Source organism: Cherax quadricarinatus, chromosome 25 (assembly GCF_038502225.1).
Source record: "Cherax quadricarinatus isolate ZL_2023a chromosome 25, ASM3850222v1, whole genome shotgun sequence".
Lineage (NCBI taxonomy): Eukaryota > Metazoa > Arthropoda > Malacostraca > Decapoda > Parastacidae > Cherax > Cherax quadricarinatus.
Genome location: NC_091316.1, coordinates 31,506,160 through 31,529,720, shown reverse-complemented (window position 1 = coordinate 31,529,720; position 23,561 = coordinate 31,506,160). Strand labels below are relative to the sequence as shown.

General features: G+C 44.4%; 1 protein-coding gene across 3 annotated transcripts in view; it reads left to right on the top strand.

Annotated features, from left to right (window-relative positions):
- LOC128690000 (EGFR adapter protein) overlaps positions 1 to 23,561 on the top strand; it is a 446,918-nt gene that overhangs the window by 378,129 nt on the left and 45,228 nt on the right. For all 3 annotated transcript variants that reach the window (XM_053778475.2, XM_053778477.2, XM_053778478.2), the window contains exon 2: positions 5,470 to 5,742. In XM_053778475.2, the coding sequence (XP_053634450.1) occupies positions 5,470 to 5,742 (273 nt within the window). The remainder of the gene's footprint in view (positions 1 to 5,469; positions 5,743 to 23,561) is intronic.

Below are 23,561 nucleotides of genomic sequence, written 5' to 3'. Positions count from 1 at the left end.
ACTCATTCATGATTAAGTTGATATGTTAGCCAAGAAGGGTACCCAGAAGGAGAATGTAGAATATAACTTCGGTATATCTGTGTCTAGCATTATGAATAATATTAGGAGAGAAGTAAATAATGAAAATGATTGTTATAGGAATGCAGTTAGAAGCCTGAGTAGATATGTAACCCACTATGATAACATGAATGTAGATAAGTATGTTTATGGAGCAACTTGCAATGTGAACAGACTGACTGATGTTGTAGTGGCCAGGCTTAGGCTTGGTTACAAGTACTTCTGGCAGTTTGGGAGATACACAGAGGATGATCAAACTAAATGCAAATTATGTGATCAGGCATATGGTCACTGTCTTGAACACTATGTGCTTAATTGTCCACTTATTGAGGAATACAGAGACAGACAGTATACTAATCTATATGACATGTCAAGATATCTTATTAATGAAAATAAGATACCAGATATACTAAGCAAATTTCCTAAATTTGCATGTAACAGATAGGTGAACTGTAGATATGTAGATAAATAAAAACCCATATGTACACCTGTTAAACCTTTTGGGGCCTAGTTCCTAAAGCATATGCTCTCGCGCTACCGTCCACAGGATGGATATGGGGTGCACAATAAACTAGCCACTTCGGTGGCAAAATCTAATCTGCAAGGTGAACACAACACTGTTATTGTTGAGTCTCCCGTCTCCTGCAAGGTGAACACTACATTGTTATTGTTCAGTCTCCTGTCACCTGCAAGGTGAACACTACACTGTTATTATTCATTCTCTAGTCTCCTGCAAGGTGAACACAACACTGTTATTGTTCATTCTCCCGTCTCCTGCAGGGTGAACACAACACTGTTATTGTTCAGTCTCTCGTCCCCTGCGAGGTGAACACTACACTCCTGTCTCCTGCAGGGTGAACACAACACTGTTATTGTTCAGTCTCTCGTCCCCTGCGAGGTGAACACTACACTGTTATTGTTCATTCTCCCGTCTCCTGCAGGGTGAACACAACACTGTTATTGTTCATTCTCCCGTCTCCTGCAGGGTGAACACAACACTGTTATTGTTCATTCTCCCGTCTCCTGCAGGGTGAACACTACACTGTTATTGTTCATTCTCCCGTCTCCTGCAGGGTGAACACAACACTGATAATAAAGCAACTAGCAAACAAACAGTGGGCAACTGTGAGGGACAGTTTTTTCTTCACTTATCCTTATATAACGAGGCTCTGGCTGAGGTTAAAATGTATATACACACTTTGTCGACTTAGTCACCAGCAACAATGCTTCTCGGACAGCCAGACATATTAAAACCAAACTAGTCGCCAGGTCCTGACAAATTGTTTATGAATGATGTTTAGAAATATTAAGAGAGGCTTAGTAACCATCAGTTAGTCTCTCTGATACATCATCAAGAACTAGCACTGTGCCACGGCTGCAGAAGATTGCCTCGGTAAATTCTATTTACAAAATAAATGATAGGCCTTTACCTTATCTCAATAGTGGGAAAATTGCTGTCGTCAGTAGCTGTGGATGCCATCTGAAGCCACAGTGATGAACACAATTTTATCAATAAATCTTAGCTAGGGTTAACATTAGGTCATTCTTGCCTGACAAATTCACTAATATTTTTTTTTCACAAAGGTACTGAAAGTGGCGGCCATGATGAAGAGTACAATGTTTTTTACATGGATTTCAGTAGTACCTTTTACAGAGTTCCTCACATAACACAGCAAGTAGCCGCACATGATATTGTAGGAAAATTTTTTCTGAATTGACTCAACATTAACTGAGAGCCAGCAGTTTATATATATATATATATATATATATATATATATATATATATATATATATATATATATATATATATATAGGTAGGTAGAGAAGAATGTGAGGATCAGTCACAGATATCATTCTACCAGGATCAGTATTGGGCACAGTGCTGTTCACAGTGGGACCAGTGCTCTTCACATTGAACCAAGTACTGTTCACATTGGGTACAGTGCTGTTCACACTGGGCACAGTGCTGTTCACACTGGGTACAGTGCTTTTCACACTGGGTACAGTGCTGTTCACACCGAGTACAGTGCTGCTCACACTGGCTACAGTGCTGCTCACACAGGGTACAGTGCTGTTCACACTGGGCACAGTACTTTTCACACTGGGTACAGTGCTGCTCACACTGGGTACAGTGCTGCTCACACTGGGTACGGTGCTATTCACATTAGGTACTGTGCTGTTCACACTGGGTACAGTGCTGTTCACATTGGGTACAGTGCTGTTCACACGGTACAGTGCTGCTCACACTGGGTACGGTGCTATTCACATTAGGTACTGTGCTGTTCAAACTGGGTACAGTGCTGTTCACATTGGGTACAGTGCTGTTCACACGGTACAGTGCTGCTCACACTGGGGACAATGCTGTTCACACTGGATACAGTGCTGTTCACACTGGGTACAGTGCTGTTCACACTGGATACAGTGCTGTTCACACTGGGTACAGTGCTGCTCACACTGGGTTCAGTGCTGTTCACACTGGGTACAGTGCTGTTCACACTGGGTACAGTGCTGTTCACACTGGGTACAGTGCTGTTCACACTGGGTACAGTGCTGCTCACACTGGGTACAGTGCTGTTCACACTGGGTACAGTGTTGCTCACACTGGGTACAGTGCTGCTCACACTGGGTACAGTGCTGCTCACACTGGGTTCAGTGCTGTTCACACTGGGTACAGTGTTGCTCACACTGGGTACAGTGCTGCTCACACTGGGTACAGTGCTGCTCACACTGGGTACAGTGCTGTTCACACTGGGTACAGTGTTGCTCACACTGGGTACAGTGCTGTTCACACTGGGTACAGTGCTGCTCACACTGGGTTCAGTGCTGCTCACACTAGGTACAGTGCTGTTCACACTGGGTACAGTGCTGCTCACATTGGGTTCAGTGCTGTTCACACTGGGTACAGTGCTGTTCACACTGGGTACAGTGTTGCTCACACTGGGTACAGTGCTGCTCACACTGGGTACAGTGCTGTTCACACTGGGTACAGTGCTGCTCACACTGGGTTCAGTGCTGTTCACACTGGGTACAGTGCTGTTCACACTGGGTACAGTGTTGCTCACACTGGGTACAGTGCTGCTCACACTGGGTACAGTGCTGTTCACACTGGGTACAGTGCTGCTCACACTGGGTTCAGTGCTGTTCACACCGGGTACAGTGCTGTTCACACTGGGTACAGTGTTGCTCACACTGGGTACAGTGTTGCTCACACTGGGTGCAGTGTTGCTCACACTGGGTGCAGTGTTGCTCACACTGGGTACAGTGTTGCTCACACTGGGTACAGTGCTGCTCACACTGGGTACAGTGTTGCTCTCACTGGGTGCAGTGCTGCTCACACTGGGTACAGTGCTGCTCACACTGGGTACAGTGCTGCTCACACTGGGTACAGTGTTGCTCACACTGGGTACAGTGCTGCTCACACTGGGTACAGTGCTGCTCACACTAGGTACAGTGTTGCACACACTGGGTACAGTGCTGCTCACACTGGGTACAGTGCTGCTCACACTGGGTACAGTGCTGCTCACACTGGGTACAGTGCTGCTCACACTGGGTACAGTGCTGTTCACACTGGGTACAGTGCTGCTCACACTTGGTACAGTGCTGCTCACACTGGGTACAGTGCTGTTCACACTGGGTACAGTGCTGCTCACACTGGATACAGTGCTGTTCACACTGGGTACAGTGCTGCTCACACTGGGTACAGTTCTGCTCTCACTGGGTACAGTGCTGCTCACACTGGGTACAGTGCTGTTCACACTGGGTACAGTGCTGCTCACACTGGGTACAGTTCTGCTCTCACTGGGTACAGTGCTGCTCACACTGGGTACAGTGCTGCTCACACTGGGTACAGTGCTGCTCACACTGGGTACAGTGCTGTTCACACTGGATACAGTGCTGTTCACACTGGGTACAGTGCTGCTCACACTGGGTACAGTGCTGCTTACAATAGGTACAGTGCTGCTCACACTGGGTACAGTGCTGCTCACACTAGGTACAGTGCTGCTCACACTGGGTACAGTGTTGCTCACAACCTGCATGAACGACTTAGCTACTGTAATTGGCTGATGGCACAACAAAGACTGACAAATGAAGTTTGCACCAGACACCAGGGAACTTCACCATGACTGTGACAAAACAAATGGCTGATGTAGTTCAATGTAATCAATTATGCGATTCTAATCAACTGAAAATAAAATGACTGCCTTAATTATAAAATAAATAACACTTTCTTAAAAATAATTAAAAAAAAAAAATTAAGAATTCTGGTTATCATAGATCGCCAAGACCTGAGTGTATTGAGTTTTTGCAATAAGGCTGAGAGACTTTTTGACTTATATAAAAGAGGACAAGTAGTATACGTCCTGTGCATATCCTTGATCAGGTCTTATTTAGATAAGCAACTTATTTCTAGTCTCCGTATTACAGGAGCTACATTAATGTGCTGGAAAGCATACATAGAAAATTACACTGTTAATCCTCTTTATCATAAATTATTCTATTTATAGCTGGTTAAAACTATATGTACACTCTAGAAGAGTGTAGCAGTAATGGATACGAGTGAATTCTACCAGTACTAAGTATCAGTAAGATGGATATGAATGAAATGCTGAAGATATTTAATGAAGACATGACTCGGAGAGGTGATTTCAAATTAGCTGAATTAAGATTTATTAAGAAGATAGTCAGGCACTGGTTTAATGTTTTTATTTGCCTTCTGAAATTTATTTACACTTGTGTTTTAATAGTTTATACAAACCTTAATTGAAGTTCTCGTATATGTTTTATTCACCTACGATATTTTTCTTAAGTATCTTAGAGTTAACAGCATAATTATTCAAGTAGTGGCACAGTTTTTACGATGATCTTTATGGACACTTAAGTGGTCATTATATGATCATTATAATGAGGGTTATAATTTTTTTCACTAATGAGGATGGTATGATGAAGATTGAAGACTCATCTCAAGGACCCCAGTGGAAATAAGTCACTTCGACTTGACTCACGAAATCGAAAGGACACGATTGCAAACAAACATTCCTCGGGCGGGGTTAAAACCCGCGATCAGAGAATCTCAAAACTCCAGACCGTCGCGTTAGCCACTGGGCCACCTAGCCACAATAAGATTCATCCTACTAGATATAATTATACACCATAGGAAGGTTAGCATAGGCGCCACTGTGACCACAAATTCAAGTTTTTAAGTCACTTCGACTTTTTTGGGTTATTCTAGGTTCTCTACACATACGCTGCTACGTATGATAATCTATGTAACTGTATTTGTGTATACATGAATAAACTTACTAACAAGGTCATTATATAGTTAAGAACTACGTCCAGTAATTTTCACTGATGAATAAGATAACGACTGATGTTTATGGGTGTCAGTACTAACCATGAGGTTTCTTCCGGCAGGCTGAAGAACTAAACAGCATCGTGGGGCACGCCTTCAGGCTCGCCTACGCTGCTCATCTGCAGAAGTCAGGCGCCACCATCCGCGATGTGATCCCCACCCACACCCACGCCCACGGCAATACCGCCCCACACCCCCACACACTAGCTCACCACCACACCCACGCCCACTCACACACCCACTCTCACACGCCTTCGCCCTCTGCTACCCCAGCACATGCCCACACGCATCCACACCCGCGAGTCTGTGACCACCATTGCTTCACATCCCAGCAGGTATGTGGCAGTTACCTCAGTACCACGTCTTCTGCTGTATAAATTGACTTCAATTGGAAAAGTTCAATATATCATAATTTAAAAATTTCTGAAGTATAAAACAATAAAAATGTATAAAAGGTCCCATTGATACACATTAAACACATCTAACTTTTATTTTTATCGAAATGAAAACCCGAGTATACTGAGACCAGCAGTGCAGGTACACCTCCACCGATATATATATATATATATATATATATATATATATATATATATATATATATATATATATATATATATATATATATATATACACATGTGTACATGTATATTTTTTTTTTTTCAACAAGTCGGCCGTCTCCCACCGAGGCAGGGTGACCCAAAAAAAGAAAGAAAATCCCCAAAAAGAAAATACTTTCATCATCATTCAACACTTTCACCACACTCGCACATTATCACTGTTTTTGCAGAGGTGCTCAGAATACAACAGTCTAGAAGCATACACACATAAAGATACACAACATATCCCTCCAAACTGCCAATATCCCAAACCCCTCCTTTAAAGTGCAGGCATTGTACTTCCCATTTCCAGGACTCAAGTCCGACTATATGAAAATAACCGGTTTCCCTGAATCCCTTCACTAAATATTACCCTGCTCACACTCCAACAGATCGTCAGGTCCCAAGTACCATTCGTCTCCATTCACTCCTATCTAACACGCTCACGCACGCTTGCTGGAAGTCCAAGCCCCTTACCCACAAAACCTCCTTTACCCCCTCTCTCCAACCCTTTCGAGGACGACCCCTACCCCTCCTTCCTTCCCCTATAGATTTACATGCTTTCCATGTCATTCTACTTTGATCCATTCTCTCTAAATGACCAAACCACCTCAACAACCCCTCTTCTGCCCTCTGACTAATGCTTTTATTAACTCCACACCTTCTCCTAATTTCCACACTCCGAATTTTCTGCATAATATTTACACCACACATTGCCCTTAGACAGGACATCTCCACTGCCTCCAACCGCCTCCTCGCTGCAGCATTTACCACCCAAGCTTCACACCCATATAACAGTGTTACTACTTACTTTTCATACATTCCCTTCTTTGCCTCCATAGATAACGTTTTTTTGTCTCCACATATACCTCAACGCCACACTGGCCTTTTTTCCTTCATCAATTCTATGATTAACCTCATCCTTCATAAATCCATCCACTGACACATCAACTCCCAAATATCTGAAAACATTCACTTCTTCCATACTCCTCCCCAATTTGATATCCAATTTTTCTTTATCTAAATCATTTGATACTCTCATCATCTTACTCTTTTCTATGTTCACTTTCAACTTTCTACCTTTACACACGCTCCCAAACTCGTCCACTAACCTTTGTAATTTTTCTTTAGAATCTCCCATAAGCACAGTATCATCAGCAAAAAGTAAATGTGTCAATTCCCATTTTGTATTTGATTCCCCATAATTTAATCCCACCCCTCTCCCGAACACCCTAGCATTTACTTCTTTTACAACCCCATCTATAAATATATTAAACAACCATGGTGACATTACACATCCCTGTCTAAGACCTACTTTTACCGGGAAGTATTCTCCCTCTCTTCTACACACCCTAACCTGAGCCTCACTATACTCATAAAAAATCTCTTTACAGCATTTAGTAACTTACCACTTATTTCACATACTTGCGACATCTGCCACATTGCTCCCCTTTTCACTCTATCATATGCCTTTTCTTAATCCATAAATGCAATAAAAACTTCCCTACCTTTATCTAAATACTGTTCACATATATGCTTCAATGTAAACACTTGATCTACACATCCCCTACCCACTCTAAAACCTCCTTGCTCATCCGCAATCCTACATTCTGTCTTACCTCTAATTCTTTCAGTAATAACCCTACCGTACACTTTTCCTGGCATACTCAGTAAACTTATTCCTCTATATTTTTTACAATCTCTTTTTTCCCCCTTCCCTTTATATAAAGGGACTATACATGCTCTCCGCCAATCCCTAGGTACCTTCTCCTCTTTCATACATTTATTAAACAAAAATACCAGCCACTCCAACACTATATCGCCCTCTGCTTTTAACATTTCTGTCATGATCCCGTCAGTTCCAGCTGCTTTATCCCCTTTCATTCTACATAATGCCTCACGCACCTCCCCCACACTCACATCCTGCTCTTCTTCACTCCTAAGAGATGGTATACCTCCCTGGCCAGTGCATGAACTTACCGCCTCCCTTTCTTCGTCGACATTTAAAAGTTTCTCAGAATATTCTCGCCATCTACCCAATACCTCCATCTCCCCATCTACTAACTCCCCTACTCTGTTTTTAACTGACAAATCCATTCGTTCCCTAGGCTTTCTTAACTTGTTTAACTCACTCCAATTTTTTTTCTTATTTTTATTAAAATTTCTTGACAGTGCCTCTCCCACTTTATCATCTGCTCTCCTTTTGCACTCTCTCACCACTCTCTTCACCTTTCTTTTACTCTCCATATTCTCTACTCTTCTTATAACACTTCTGCTTTGTAAAAACCTCTCATAAGCTACCTTTTTCTCTTTTATCACACCCTTTACTTCATCATTCCACCAATCACTCCTCTTTCCTCCTGCCCCCACCCTCCTATAACCACAAACTTCTGCCCCACATTCTAATAATGCATTTTTAAAACTATTCCAACCCTCTTCAACCCCCTTCACCACTACTCATACTTGCACCAGCCCACCTTTCTGCCAATAGTTGCTTGTATCTCACCCGAACTTCCTCCTCCCTTAGTTTATCCACTTTCACCTCTCTCTTACTTGCTGTTGCCATTTTCCTTTTGTCCCATCTACCTTTTACTCTAACTGTAGCTACAACTAAATAATGATCCGATATATCAGTTGCCCCTCTATAAACGTGTACATCCTGGAGCCTACCCATCAACCTTTTATCCACCAATACATAATCTAACAAACTACTTTCATTACATGCTATATCATACCTTGTATATTTATTTATCCTCTTTTTTCATAAAATATGTATTACTTATTACTAAACCTCTTTCTACACATAGCTCAATTAAAGGCTCCCCATTTTCATTTACCCCTGGCACCCCAAATTTACCTACTACTCCCTCCACAACATTTTTACCCACTTTAGCATTGAAATCCCCAACCACAAGTACTCTCACACTTGGTTCAAAACTAACCACACATTCACTCAACATTTCCCAAATCTCTCTCTCTCCTCTACACTTCTCTCTTCTCCAGGTGCATATACGCTTACTATAACCCACTTTTCACATCCAACCTTTATTTCACTCCACATAATCCTTGAATTAATACATTTATAGTCCCTCTTTTCCTGCCATAGGTTATCCTTCAACAGTATTGCTGCTCCTATATATATATATATATATATATATATATATATATATATATATATATATATATATATATATATATATATATATATATATATATATATATATATGCATGCATGCAAGACAAGCCACGGGGGGTGGAAATCTTTAGCTCAATACTTTCACATTTGTCAGTGCGTCATCAGGAGCTATGCAGTGTTGCAAGGGAACAACTGATGGAGTGAGGGAAAGTTTTCTCAGAGAAATGCAGTGCGGTTTGGTCGCCTACCGCAGCCTCTCTCGAGACTGATCAGTCCATCAGTCTTGAAAAGAACGATGGACTGATTACATCGACTCAAGGCTGAGGGACTGATTACCTCAAACTCCTCCTGTTCTTCACCATTCTCCTTTGTATGGAGTGATGAAGCCACTGTGTGGCGAAACGTTTCCTCATTAAAGATACCCAAGTGTTGCACATGTGTCCAATTTATTAATGAATATATTGATGATCCACCTTACGAATAGTGGGAGGCTGTTGAATAGTGTTGGACCCAGTACACTTATTGTCTCTCTCATTGTGCTCATGGCACCCCTTCTTTTTTAGCGCTGGCATTTGGCACCGTCTGCCGAACTTCTTGCTTGCATAGGGAGTGATTTCTGTGTGCAGATTTGGGACCAAATCTTCAAGGATTTTCCATATGTAAATTATGATGTATCTTTCTCACTTAAAGTTTGCCTAGGCATTGAAAGAGAAGTCGAAAAGGACACTGAGGTTCTCTGTAATATGTGAGACAGATTATCAAATGTTGTTGGAATGTCAGTAGGACCTGACAGTTTTTGCAGAGTGGTGCTGACATGCTTCCACGAGTGAGCCGCTAAATCTTGTGTGACCAATTCTTAATCGAGGGAGTGCGGTTTCCAGCAACCAACAGTGGTGAAGATAAGATAGTTAACGTCCATATTGAGCTTGATTAAAAACAGCGTGTTATTCACTAAACCCATTGGTGCTGCCAGTAGTTTCACAAGTATCAAGTTAGCAATGGAAATTTTCTTGAAACAGAACCTTGAAACAGAACTTTCAAACTCTGCTGAGTGTGCAGAGTCTGAAAATTTATTGTTTGAGTACCAAATAGCCAGAAACCCAGAAGATTACTTACTTGTGTCTCCTGAAAATGCAGTGATAGCCAGTACTGAATTCAAGGGAAGAAAGATTGTGATGATTTGAAGGTCTGCGTCACTAACAGACTATATTTACGCTGAGACTACAACAGGTGGTGAAGTGGACAAGGTGGCAGCGAGAAGTTTGTTGAAAAAACTTGAGACCCTTTAAACTCACTGAGTACATTTAGTGTACTTACTGCCCTTCAACTATTCAGTGGTGTGTATCATACACTTGAGAAAAGCCATGATTCATAGCTTCTTCCAAAGCAGTGGAGTTCTCTGATTCTACAAGAGTAAGTCTAACCCCATTAATCACAGCCAATATACGATGCAACTGTGTCGGCACTATGCTGCGTTTGTAAATGTGGACGAACAGGTTAAACAGCTGGAACTTGTCAATAAGACCATCAAAAGAGGCGTCATTATCTCCTCAATAAACTCATATTTCTTACCCAGACCTGCAAATACTTTCACCCCAAAAATGTGTTAGGAGTTAAAATATGAGAATGCTGACACAAACTGTATATATTCCACGTGAAGGAAGCAAGGTGAGGAAAGTCACGTGACGGAAGCAAGGTGAGGAAAGTCAGGTGAAGGAAGCAAGATGAGGAAAGTCACGTGAAGGAAGCAAGGTGAGGAAAGTCACGTGAAGGAAGCAAGGTGAGGAAAGTCACGTGGAGGAAGGAAGGTGAGGAAAGTCACGTGAAGGAAGGAAGGTGAGGAAAGTTACGTGAAGGAAGCAAGGTGAGGAAAGTCACGTGAAGGAAGCAAGGTGAGGAAAGTCACGTGAAGGAAGCAATGTGAGGAAAGTCAGGTGAAGGAAGCAAGGTGAGGAAAGTCACGTGAAGGAAGCAAGGTGAGGAAAGTCAGGTGAAGGAAGCAAGGTGAGGAAAGTCAGGTGAAGGAAGCAAGGTGAGGAAAGTCACGTGAAGGAAGCAAGGTGAGGAAAGTCACGTGAAGGAAGCAAGGTGAGGAAAGTCACGTGAAGGAAGGAAGGTGAGGAAAGTCACGTGAAGGAAGCAAGGTGAGGAAAGTCAGGTGAAGGAAGCAAGGTGAGGAAAGTCACGTGAAAGAAGCAAGGTGAGGAAAGTCACGTGAAGGAAGCAAGGTGAGGAAAGTCACGTGAAAGAAGCAAGGTGAGGAAAGTCAGGTGAAGGAAGCAAGGTGAGAAACGTCACGTGAAGGAAGCAAGGTGAGGAAAGTCAGGTGAAGGAAGCAAGGTGAGGAAAGTCACGTGAAGGAAACAAGGTGAGGAAAGTCACGTGAAGGAAGCAAGGTGAGGAAAGTCACGTGAAGGAAGCAAGGTGAGGAAAGTCAGGTGAAGGAAGCAAGGTGAGGAAAGTCATATGAAGGAAGCAAGGTGAGGAAAGTCACGTGAAGGAAGCAAGGTGAGGAAAGTCAGGTGAAGGAAGCAAATTGAAGAAAGTTAGGTGAAGGAAGCAAGGTGAGGAAAGTCACGTGAAGGAAGCAAGGTGAGGAAAGTCACGTGAAAGAAGCAAGGTGAGGAAAGTCACGTGAAGGAAGCAAGGTGAGGAAAGTCACGTGAAGGAAGGAAGCAAGGTGAGGAAAGTCACGTGAAGGAAGCAAGGTGAGGAAAATCAGGTGAAGGAAGCAAGGTGAGGAAAGTCACGTGAAGGAAGCAAGGTGAGGAAAGTCACGTGAAGGAAGCAAGGTGAGGAAAGTCACGTGAAGGAAGCAAGGTGAGAAAAGTCACGTGGAGGAAGCAAGGTTAGGAAAGTCACGTGAAGGAAGCAAGGTGAGGAAAGTCAGGTGAAGGAAGCAAGGTGAGGAAAGTCACGTGAAGGAAACAAGGTGAGAAAAGTCAGGTGAAGGAAGCAAGGTGAGGAAAGTCACGTGAAGGAAGCAAGGTGAGGAAAGTCACGTGAAGGAAGCAAGGTGAGGAAAGTCGCGTGAAAGAAGCAAGGTGAGGAAAGTCACGTGAAAGAAGCAAGGTGAGGAAAGTCACGTGAAGGAAGCAAGGTGAGGAAAGTCACATGAAGGAAGCAAGGTGAGGAAAGTCAGGTGAAGGAAGCAAGGTGAGGAAAGTCACGTGAAGGAAGCAAGGTGAGGAAAATCACTTGAAGGAAGCAAGGTGAGGAAAGTCACGTGAAGGAAGCAAGGTCAGGAAAGTCAGGTGAAGGAAGCAAGGTGAGGAAAGTCAGGTGAAGGAAGCAAGGTGAGGAAAGTCACGTGAAGGAAGCAAGGTCAGGAAAGTCAGGTGAAGGAAGCAAGGTGAGGAAAGTCACGTGAAGGAAGCAAGGTGAGGTAAGTCACGTGAAGGCAGGAAGGTGAAGAAAGTCACGTGAAGGAAGCAAGGTGAGGAAAGTCACGTGAAGGAAGCAAGGTCAGGAAAGTCAGGTGAAGGAAGCAAGGTGAGGAAAGTCAGGTGAAGGAAGCAAGGTGAGGAAAGTCACGTGAAGGAAGCAAGGTCAGGAAAGTCAGGTGAAGGAAGCAAGGTGAGGAAAGTCACGTGAAGGAAGCAAGGTGAGGTAAGTCACGTGAAGGCAGGAAGGTGAAGAAAGTCACGTGAAGGAAGCAAGGTGAGGAAAGTCACGTGAAGGAAGCAAGGTCAGGAAAGTCAGGTGAAGGAAGCAAGGTGAGGAAAGTCAGGTGAAGGAAGCAAGGTGAGGAAAGTCAGGTGAAGGAAGCAAGGTGAGGAAAGTCAGGTGAAGAAAGCAAGGTGAGGAAAGTCACGTGAAGGAAGCAAGGTCAGGAAAGTCAGGTGAAGGAAGCAAGGTGAGGAAAGTCAGGTGAAGAAAGCAAGGTGAGGAAAGTCACGTGAAGGAAGCAAGGTGAGGAAAGTCACGAGAAAGAAGCAAGGTGAGGAAAGTCACGTGAAGGAAGCAAGGTGAGGAAAGTCACGTGAAGGAAGCAAGGTGAGGAAAGTCACGTGAAGGAAGCAAGGTGAGGAAAGTCACGTGAAGGAAGCAAGGTGAGGAAAGTCACGTGAAGGAAGCAAGGTGAGGAAAGTCAGGTGAAGGAAGCAAGGTGAGGAAAGTCAGGTGAAGGAAGCAAGGTGAGGAAAGTCACGTGAAGGAAGCAAGGTGAGGAAAGTCAGGTGAAGGAAGCAAGGTGAGGAAACTCACGTGAAGGAAGCAAGGTGAGGAAAGGTGAGGAAAGTCAGTGAAGGAAGCAAGGTGAGGAAAGTCACGTGAAGGAAGCAAGGTGAGGAAAGTCACGTGAAGGAAGCAAGGTGAGGAAAGTCACGTGAAGGAAGCAAGGAGGAAAGTCAGTCAGGTGAAGGAAGCAAGGTGAGGAAAGTCGTGAAGGAAGCAAGGTGAGGAAAGTCACGTGAAGGAAGCAAGGTGAGGAAAGTCACGTGAATGAAGCAAGGTGAGGAAAGTCAGGTGAAGGAAGCAAGTCACGTGAGGAAAGTCAGGTGAAGGAAGCAAGGTGAGGAAAGTCAGGTGAAGGAAGCAAGGTGAGGAAAGTCACGTGAAGGAAGCAAGGTGAGGAAAGTCACGTGAAGGAAGCAAGGTGAGGAAAGTCACGTGAAGGAAGCAAGGTGAGGAAAGTCAGGTGAAGGAAGCAAGGTGAGGAAAGTCAGGTGAAGGAAGCAAGGTGAGGAAAGTCGTGAAGGAAGCAAGGTGAGGAAAGTCAAGGAAGCAAGGTGAGGAAAGTCACGTGAAGGAAGCAAGGTGAGGAAAGTCACGTGAAGGAAGCAAGGTGAGGAAAGTCACGTGAAGGAAGCAAGGTGAGGAAAGTCACAAGGTGAGGAAAGTCTGGTGAAGGAAGCAAGGTGAGAAAAGTCACGTGAAGGAAGCAAGGTGAGGAAAGTCAGGTGAAGGAAGCAAGGTGAGGAAAGTCGTGAAGGAAGCAAGGTGAGGAAAGTCACGTGAAGGAAGCAAGGTGAGGAAAGTCACGTGAAGGAAGCAAGGTGAGGAAAGTCACGTGAAGGAAGCAAGGTGAGGAAAGTCTGGTGAAGGAAGCAAGGTGAGGAAAGTCACGTGAAGGAAGCAAGGTGAGGAAAGTCAGGTGAAGGAAGCAAAGTCACGTGAAGGAAGCAAGGTGAGGAAAGTCACGTGAAGGAAGCAAGGTGAAGAAAGTCAGGTGAAGGAAGCAAGGTGAGGAAAGTCACGTGAAGGAAGCAAGGTGAGGAAAGTCACGTGAAGGAAGCAAGGTGAGGAAAGTCACGTGAAGGAAGGAAGGTGAGGAAAGTCACGTGAAGGAAGCAAGGTGAGGAAAGTCACGTGAAGGAAGCAAGGTGAGGAAAGTCACGTGAAGGAAGCAAGGTGAGGAAAGTCACGTGAAGGAAGCACGGTGAGGAAAAGTGAAGGAAGCAAGGTGAGGAAAGTCAGGTGAAGGAAGCAAGGTGAGGAAAGTCACGTGAAGGAAGCAAGGTGAGGAAAGTCACGTGAAGGAAGCAAGGTGAGGAAAGTCACGTGAAGGAAGCAAGGTGAGGAAAGTCAGGTGAAGGAAGCAAGGTGAGGAAAGTCACGTGAAGGAAGCAAGGTGAGGAAAGTCAGGTGAAGGAAGCAAGGTGAGGAAAGTCACGTGAAGGAAGCAAGGTGAGGAAAGTCACGTGACGTGATGGAAGAAAGGAGAGTAAACTCACGCGAAGGAAGCAAGGTGAGGAAAGTCACGTGAAGGAAGCAAGGTGAGAAAAGTCACGTGAAGGAAGCAAGGTGAGGAAAGTCACGTGAAGGAAGCAAGGTGAGGAAAGTCACGTGAAGGAAGCGAAAGTCACGTGAAGGAAGCAAGGTGAGGAAAGTCACGTGAAGGAAGCAAGGTGAGGAAAGTCAGTGAAGGAAGCAAGGTGAGGAAAGTCAGGTGAAGGAAGCAAGGTGAGGAAAGTCACGTGAAGGAAGCAAGGTGAGGAAAGTCACGTGAAGGAAGCAAGGTGAGGAAAGTCAGGTGAAGGAAGCAAGGTGAGGAAAGTCACGTGAAGGAAGCAAGGTGAGGAAAGTCACGTGAAGGAAGCAAGGTGAGGAAAGTCACGTGAAGGAAGCAAGGTGAGGAAAGTCACGTGAAGGAAACAAGGTGAGGAAAGTCACGTGAAGGAAGCAAGGTGAGGAAAGTCAGGTGAAGGAAGCAAGGTGAGGAAAGTCACGTGAAGGAAGCAAGGTGAGGAAAGTCGTGAAGGAACAAGGTGAGGAAAGTCACGTGAATGAAGCAAGGTGAGGAAAGTCACGTGAAGGAAGCAAGGTGAGGAAAGTCACGTGAAGGAAGCAAGGTGAGGAAAACGTCAGGTGAAGGAAGCAAGGTGAGGAAAGTCAGTCGTGAAGGAAGCAAGGTGAGGAAAGTCACGTGAAGGAAGCAAGGTGAGGAAAGTCACGTGAAGGAAGCAAGGTGAGGAAAGTCACGTGAAGGAAGCAAGGTGAGGAAAGTCACGTGAAGGAAGCAAGGTGAGGAAAGTCACGTGAAGGAAGCAAGGTGAGGAAAATCAGGTGAAGGAAGCAAGGTGAGGAAAGTCACGTGAAGGAAGCAAGGTGAGGAAAATCAGGTGAAGGAAGCAAGGTGAGGAAAGTCACGTGAAGGAAGCAAGGTGAGGAAGGTCACGTGAAGGAAGCAAGGTGAGGAAAGTCTCGTGAAGGAAGCAAGGTGAGGAAAGTCACGTGAAGGAAGCAAGGTGAGGAAAGTCACGTGAAGGAAGCAAGGTGAAGGAAGCAAGGTGAGGAAAGTCAGCAAGGTGAGGAAAGTGAAGGAAGCAAGGTGAGGAAAGTCACGTGAAGGAAGCAAGGTGAGGAAAGTCACGTGAAGGAAGCAAGGTGAGGAAAGTCACGTGAAGGAAGCAAGGTGAGGAAAGTCACGTGAAGGAAGCAAGGTGAGGAAAGTCACGTGAAGGAAGCAAGGTGAGGAAAGTCAGGTGAAGGAAGCAAGGTGAGGAAAGTCACGTGAAGGAAGCAAGGTGAGGAAAGTCACGTGAAGGAAGCAAGGTGAGGAAAGTCGCGTGAAGGAAGCAAGGTGAGGAAAGTCACGTGAAGGAAGCAAGGTGAGGAAAGTCACATGAAGGAAGCAAGGTGAGGAAAGTCAGGTGAAGGAAGCAAGGTGAGGAAAGTCACGTGAAGGAAGCAAGGTGAGGAAAATCACTTGAAGGAAGCAGGGTGAGGTAAGTCACGTGAAGGCAGGAAGGTGAAGAAAGTCACGTGAAGGAAGCAAGGTGAGGAAAGTCACGTGAAGGAAGCAAGGTCAGGAAAGTCAGGTAAAGGAAGCAAGGTGAGGAAAGTCAGGTGAAGGAAGCAAGGTTAGGAAAGTCAGGTGAAGAAAGCAAGGTGACCAAAGTCACGTGAAGGAAGCAAGGTGAGGAAAGTCACGAGAAAGAAGCAAGGTGAGGAAAGTCACGTGAAGGAAGCAAGGTGAGGAAAGTCACGTGAAGGAAGCAAGGTGAGGAAAGTCAGGTGAAGGAAGCAAGGTGAGGAAAGTCACGTGAAGGAAGCAAGGTGAGGAAAGTCACGTGAAGGAAGCAAGGTGAGGAAAGTCACGTGAAGGAAGCAAGGTGAGGAAAGTCAGGTGAAGGAAGCAAGGTGAGGAAAGTCAGGTGAAGGAAGCAAGGTGAGGAAAGTCAGGTGAAGAAAGCAAGGTGAGGAAAGTCAGGTGAAGGAAGCAAGGTGAGGAAAGTCAGGTGAAGGAAGCAAGGTGAGGAAAGTCGCGTGAAGGAAGCAAGGTGAGGAAAGTCGCGTGAAGGAAGCAAGGTGAGGAAAGTCACGTGAAGGAAGCAAGGTGAGGAAAGTCACGTGAAGGAAGCAAGGTGAGGAAAGTCACGTGAAGGAAGCAAGGTGAGGAAAGTCAGGTGAAGGAAGCAAGGTGAGGAAAGTCACGTGAAGGAAGCAAGGTGAGGAAAGTCGTGAAGGAAGCAAGGTGAGGAAAGTCGCGTGAAGGAAGCGTGAAGGAAGCAAGGTGAGGAAAGTCACGTGAAGGAAGCAAGGTGAGGAAAGTCAGGTGAAGGAAGCAAGGTGAGGAAAGTCACGTGAAGGAAGCAAGGTGAGGAAAGTCAGGTGAAGGAAGCAAGGTGAGGAAAGTCAGGTGAAGGAAGCAAGGTGAGGAAAGTCAGGTGAAGGAAGCAAGGTGAGGAAAGTCACGTGAAGGAAGCAAGGTGAGGAAAGTCACGTGAAGGAAGCAAGGTGAGGAAAGTCAGGTGAAGGAAGCAAGGTGAGGAAAGTCACGTGAAGGAAGCAAGGTGAGGAAAGTCACGTGAAGGAAGCAAGGTGAGGAAAGTCACGTGAAGGAAGCAAGGTGAGGAAAGTCAGGTGAAGGAAGCAAGGTGAGGAAAGTCACGTGAAGGAAGCAAGGTGAGGAAAGTCACGTGAAGGAAGCAAGGTGAGGAAAGTCACGTGAAGGAAGCAAGGTGAGGAAAGTCAGGTGAAGGAAGCAAGGTGAGGAAAGTCAGGTGAAGGAAGCAAGGTGAGGAAAGTCAGGTGAAGGAAGCAAGGTGAGGAAAGTCAGGTGAAGGAAGCAAGGTGAGGAAAGTCACGTGAAGGAAGCAAAGTGAGGAAAGTCACGTGAAGGAAGCAAGGTGAGGAAAGTCACGTGAAGGAAGCAAGGTGAGGAAAGTCAGGTGAAGGAAGCAAGGTGAAGAAAGTCACGTGAAGGAAGCAAGGTGAGGAAAGTCAGGTGAAGGAAGCAAGGTGAGGAAAGTCACGTGAAGGAAGCAAGGTGAGGAAAGTCACGTGAAGGAAGCAAGGTGAGGAAAGTCACGTGAAGGAAGCAAGGTGAAGAAAGTCAGGTGAAGGAAGCAAGGTGAAGAAAGTCACGTGAAGGTAGCAAGGTGAGGAAAGTCACGTGAAGGAAGCAAGGTGAGGAAAGTCAGGTGAAGGAAGCAAGGTGAGGAAAGTCAGGTGAAGGAAACAAGGTGAGGAAAGTCACGTGAAGGAAGCAAGGTGAGGAAAGTCAGGTGAAGGAAGCAAGGTGAGGAAAGTCACGTGAAGGAAACAAGGTGAGGAAAGTCACGTGAAGGAAGCAAGGTGAGGAAAGTCAGGTGAAGGAAGCAAGGTGAGGAAAGTCAGGTGAAGGAAGCAAGGTGAGGAAAGTCGCGTGAAGGAAGCAAGGTGAGGAAAGTCAGGTGAAGGAAGCAAGGTGAAGAAAGTCACGTGAAGGAAGCAAGGTGAGGAAAGTCACGTGAAGGAAGCAAGGTGAGGAAAGTCACGTGAAGGAAACAAGGTGAGGAAAGTCACGTGAAGGAAGCAAGGTGAGGAAAGTCAGGTGAAGGAAGCAAGGTGAGGAAAGTCAGGTGAAGGAAGCAAGGTGAGGAAAGTCAGGTGAAGGAAGCAAGGTGAGGAAAGTCAGGTGAAGGAAGCAAGGTGAGGAAAGTCAGGTGAAGGAAGCAAGGTGAGGAAAGTCACGTGAAGGAAGGAAGGTGAGGAAAGTCAGGTGAAGGAAGCAAGGTGAGGAAAGTCACGTGAAGGAAGCAAGGTGAGGAAAGTCAGGTGAAGGAAGCAAGGTGAGGAAAGTCAGGTGAAGGAAGCAAGGTGAGGAAAGTCACGTGAAGGAAGCAAGGTGAGGAAAGTCAGGTGAAGGAAGCAAGGTGAGGAAAGTCACGTGAAGGAAGCAAGGTGAGGAAAGTCAGGTGAAGGAAGCAAGGTGAGGAAAGTCACGTGAAGGAAGCAAGGTGAGGAAAGTCAGGTGAAGGAAGCAAGGTGAGGAAAGTCACGTGAAGGAAGCAAGGTGAGGAAAGTCACGTGGAGGAAGCAAGGTGAGGAAAGTCACGTGAAGGAAGCAAGGTGAGGAAAGTCAGATGAAGGAAGCAAGGTGAGGAAAGTCACGTGAAGGAAGCAAGGTGAGGAAAGTCAGGTGAAGGAAGCAAGGTGAGGAAAGTCACGTGAAGGAAGCAAGGTGAGGAAAGTCAGGTGAAGGAAGCAAGGTGAGGAAAGTCACGTGAAGGAAGCAAGGTGAGGAAAGTCAGGTGAAGGAAGCAAGGTGAGGAAAGTCACGTGAAGGAAGCAAGGTGAGGAAAGTCAGGTGAAGGAAGCAAGGTGAGGAAAGTCACGTGAAGGAAGCAAGGTGAGGAAAGTCACGTGAACGTCATATTAAATATAACATTTATAACCTTACAAACAGCAAAGAATTTTTTAGTTCCATGGAGCAGAAAAGAATGACAAGAACGATACCAGTGTTATCATCACCTGGGAGTCATGGAGTGAAAACAATAAGATACCAGTGTTATCACCACCTGGGAGTCATGGAGTGAAAACAATAAGATACCAGTGTTATCATCACCTGGGAGTCATGGAGTGAAAACAATAAGATACCAGTGTTATCATCACCTGGGAGTCATGGAGTGAAAACAATAAGATACCAGTGTTATCACCACCTGGGAGTCATGGAGTGAAAACAATAAGATACCAGTGGTATCATCACCTGGGAGTCATGGAGTGAAAACAATAAGATACCAGTGTTATCACCACCTGGGAGACATGGAGTGAAAACAATAAGATACCAGTGTTATCATCACCTGGGAGTCATGGAGTGAAAACAATAAGATACCAGTGTTATCATCACCTGGGAGTCATGGAGTGAAAACAATAAGATACCAGTGTTATCATCACCTGGGAGTCATGGAGTGAAAACAATAAGATACCATTGTTATCACCACCTGGGAGTCATGGAGTGAAAACAATAAGATACCAGTGGTATCATCACCTGGGAGTCATGGAGTGAAAACAATAAGATACCAGTGTTATCACCACCTGGGAGACATGGAGTGAAAACAATAAGATACCAGTGTTATCATCACCTGGGAGTCATGGAGTGAAAACAATAAGATACCAGTGTTATCACCACCTGGGAATCATGGAGTGAAAACAATTAGATACCAGTGTTATCATCACCTGGGAGTCATGGAGTGAAAACAATAAGATAGCAGTGTTTTCACCACCTGGGAGTCATGGAGTGAAAACAATAAGATACCAGTGTTATCATCACCTGGGAGTCATGGAGTGAAAACAATAAGATACCAGTGTTATCACCACCTGGGAGTCATGGAGTGAAAACAATAAGATACCAGTGTTATCATCACCTGGGAGTCATGGAGTGAAAACAATAAGATACCAGTGTTATCATCACCTGGGAGTCATGGAGTGAAAACAATAAGATACCAGTGTTATCATCACCTGGGAGTCATGGAGTGAAAACAATAAGATACCAGTGTTATCACCACCTGGGAGTCATGGAGTGAAAACAATAAGATACCAGTGTTATCATCACCTGGGAGTCATGGAGTGAAAACAACAAGATACCAGTGTTATCACCACCTGGGAGTCATGGAGTGAAAACAATAAGATACCAGTGTTATCATCACCTGGGAGTCATGGAGTGAAAACAATAAGATACTAGTGTTATCACCACCTGGGAGTCATGGAGTGAAAACAATAAGATACCAGTGTTATCATCACCTGGGAGTCATGGAGAGAAAACAATAAGATAGCAGTGTTATCATCACCTGGGAGTCATGGAGTGAAAACAGTAAGATACCAGTGTTATCACCACCTGGGAGTCATGGAGTGAAAACAATAAGATACCAGTGTTATCACCACCTGGGAGTCATGGAATGAAAACAATAAGATACCAGTGTTATCACCACCTGGGAGTCATGGAGTGAAAACAATAAGATACCAGTGTTATCACCACCTGGGAGTCATGGAGTGAAAACAATAAGATACCAGTGTTATCACCACCTGGGAGTCATGGAGTGAAAACAATAAGATACCAGTGTTATCACCACCTGGGAGTCATGGAGTGAAAACAATAAGATACCAGTGTTATCACCACCTGGGAGTCATGGAGTGAAAACAATAAGATACCAGTGTTATCATCACCTGGGAGTCATGGAGTGAAAACAATAAGATACCAGTGTTATCATCACCTGGGAGTCATGGAGTGAAAACAATAAGATACCAGTGTTATCATCACCTGGGAGTCATGGAGTGAAAACAATAAGATATCAGTGTTATCACCAACTGGGAGTCATGGAGTGAAAACAATAAGATACCAGTGTTATCATCACCTGGGAGTCATGGAGTGAAAACAATAAGATACCAGTGTTATCATCACCTGGGAGTCATGGAGTGACAACAATAAGATACCAGTGTTATCACCACCTGGGAGTCATGGAGTGAAAACAATAAGATACCAGTGTTATCACCACCTGGGAGTCATGGAGTGAAAACAATAAGATACCAGTGTTATCACCACCTGGGAGTCATGGAGTGAAAACAATAAGATACCAGTGTTATCATCACCTGGGAGTCATGGAGTGAAAACAATAAGATACCAGTGTTATCACCACCTGGGAGTCGTGGAGTGAAAACAATAAGATACCAGTGGTATCATCACCTGGGAGTCATGAAGTGAAAACAATAAGATACCAGTGTTATCACCACCTGGGAGTCATGGAGTGAAAACAATAAGATACCAGTGTTATCATCACCTGGGAGTCATGGAGTGAAAACAATAAGATACCAGTGTTATCACCACCTGGGAGTCATGGAGTGAAAACAATAAGATAGCAGTGTTATCATCACCTGGGAGTCATAGAGTGAAAACAATAAGATACCAGTGTTATCACTACCTGGGAGTCATGGAGTGAAAACAATAAGATAGCAGTGTTATCATCACCTGGGAGTCATGGAGTGAAAACAATAAGATACCAGTGTTATCATCACCTGGGAGTCATGGAGTGAAAACAATAAGATACCAGTGTTATCACTACCTGGGAGTCATGGAGTGAAAACAATAAGATACCAGTGTTATCATCACCTGGGAGTCATGGAGTGAAAACAATAAGATACCAGTGTTATCACCACCTGGGAGTCATGGAGTGAAAACAATAAGATACCAGTGTTATCATCACCTGGGAGTCATGGAGTGAAAACAATAAGATACCAGTGTTATCATCACCTGGGAGTCATGGAGTGAAAACATTAAGATACCAGTGTTATCACCACCTGGGAGTCATGGAGTGAAAACAATAAGATACCAGTGTTATCACCACCTGGGAGTCATGGAGTGAAAACAATAAGATACCAGTGTTATCATCACCTGGGAGTCATGGAGTGAAAACAATAAGATACCAGTGTTATCATCACCTGGGAGTCATGGAGTGAAAACAATAAGATGCCAGTGTTATCATCACCTGGGAGTCATGGAGTGAAAACAATAAGATACCAGTGTTATCATCACCTGGGAGTCATGGAGTGAAAACAATAAGATACCAGTGTTATCATCACCTGGGAGTCATGGAGTGAAAACAATAAGATACCAGTGTTATCATCACCTGGGAGTCATGGAGTGAAAACAATAAGATACCAGTGTTATCATCACCTGGGAGTCATGGAGTGAAAACAGTAGTGCTCGAAACACAACCGCAGACTTTAAGATCAACAACAAAAGGACCCCAGCACAAAAACAAATACTATAACATTATTTATGTTTGCCATCATGCAGAATCTTAGACGAGGAAGAACAAAACACTGTTTATTAGTGGACTCGTTATGGAGTTCAATGTTACGCTTGCAGCTTTTATACAAACCTCACTTAAAAAACTAGTTTGACAGAGAAATATGGATACCTGGGAACACTCTGAAGTACTGATATGCCACCGAGAAAAACAGTCACCGAGAAGAAGGTTGGTTCTTGAAGTTGAAGACTCGTTCATCTACACTGAGTTACTTAACACCACAAATGATGCAGTTAGAGTTTTGCCAGTAAATACTGAAATTCAGAATCTATTTATTGTATTTGTATACAACGCACCAGATACAACCTCCCTGCAGTTTAAATAGAATGTCGATTTTTTTTATGTTTTATTAACACGTGGAAGTTTCCCACCGAGGCAAGGCGATCAGAAAAAAGAAGAAACACTTTCATCGTTACTCACTCCATCACTGTCTTGCCACAGGAGTGCCAACACTATAGTTCAAAATTTGCAACATATCTTTACCCCTTCTTCAGGTCGCAGGCACTGTACTTCCCACCTCCAGGACTCAAGTCCGGTTAACCGGTTTCTCTGAATCTCTTCACAAATGTTACTTTATTCACACTCCAACAGCACGTAAATTCGTAAAAACTATTTGCCTCCACTCGCTCCTATTTATCACGCTCCCGCATGTTTGCTGAAAGCCTAAGCCCCTCTAATTATGTTTTGAAAACCTCTCAAACTCGTCCTCAGATATGCTGCTTCGTGGTGGTTTCAGTTTGAGACATCTAGAATGGGAGTTCATGATACTAGACTGTAATAGCAGAAAAAATCCTAGGAGCTATTTGAGGTGAAGATTTACATTTTGCCAACGAAGTTTCTAGTTTATTGTGCACCCCGTATTGTGCACCCCGTATTGTGCACCCCGTATTGTGCACCCGTATTGTGCACCC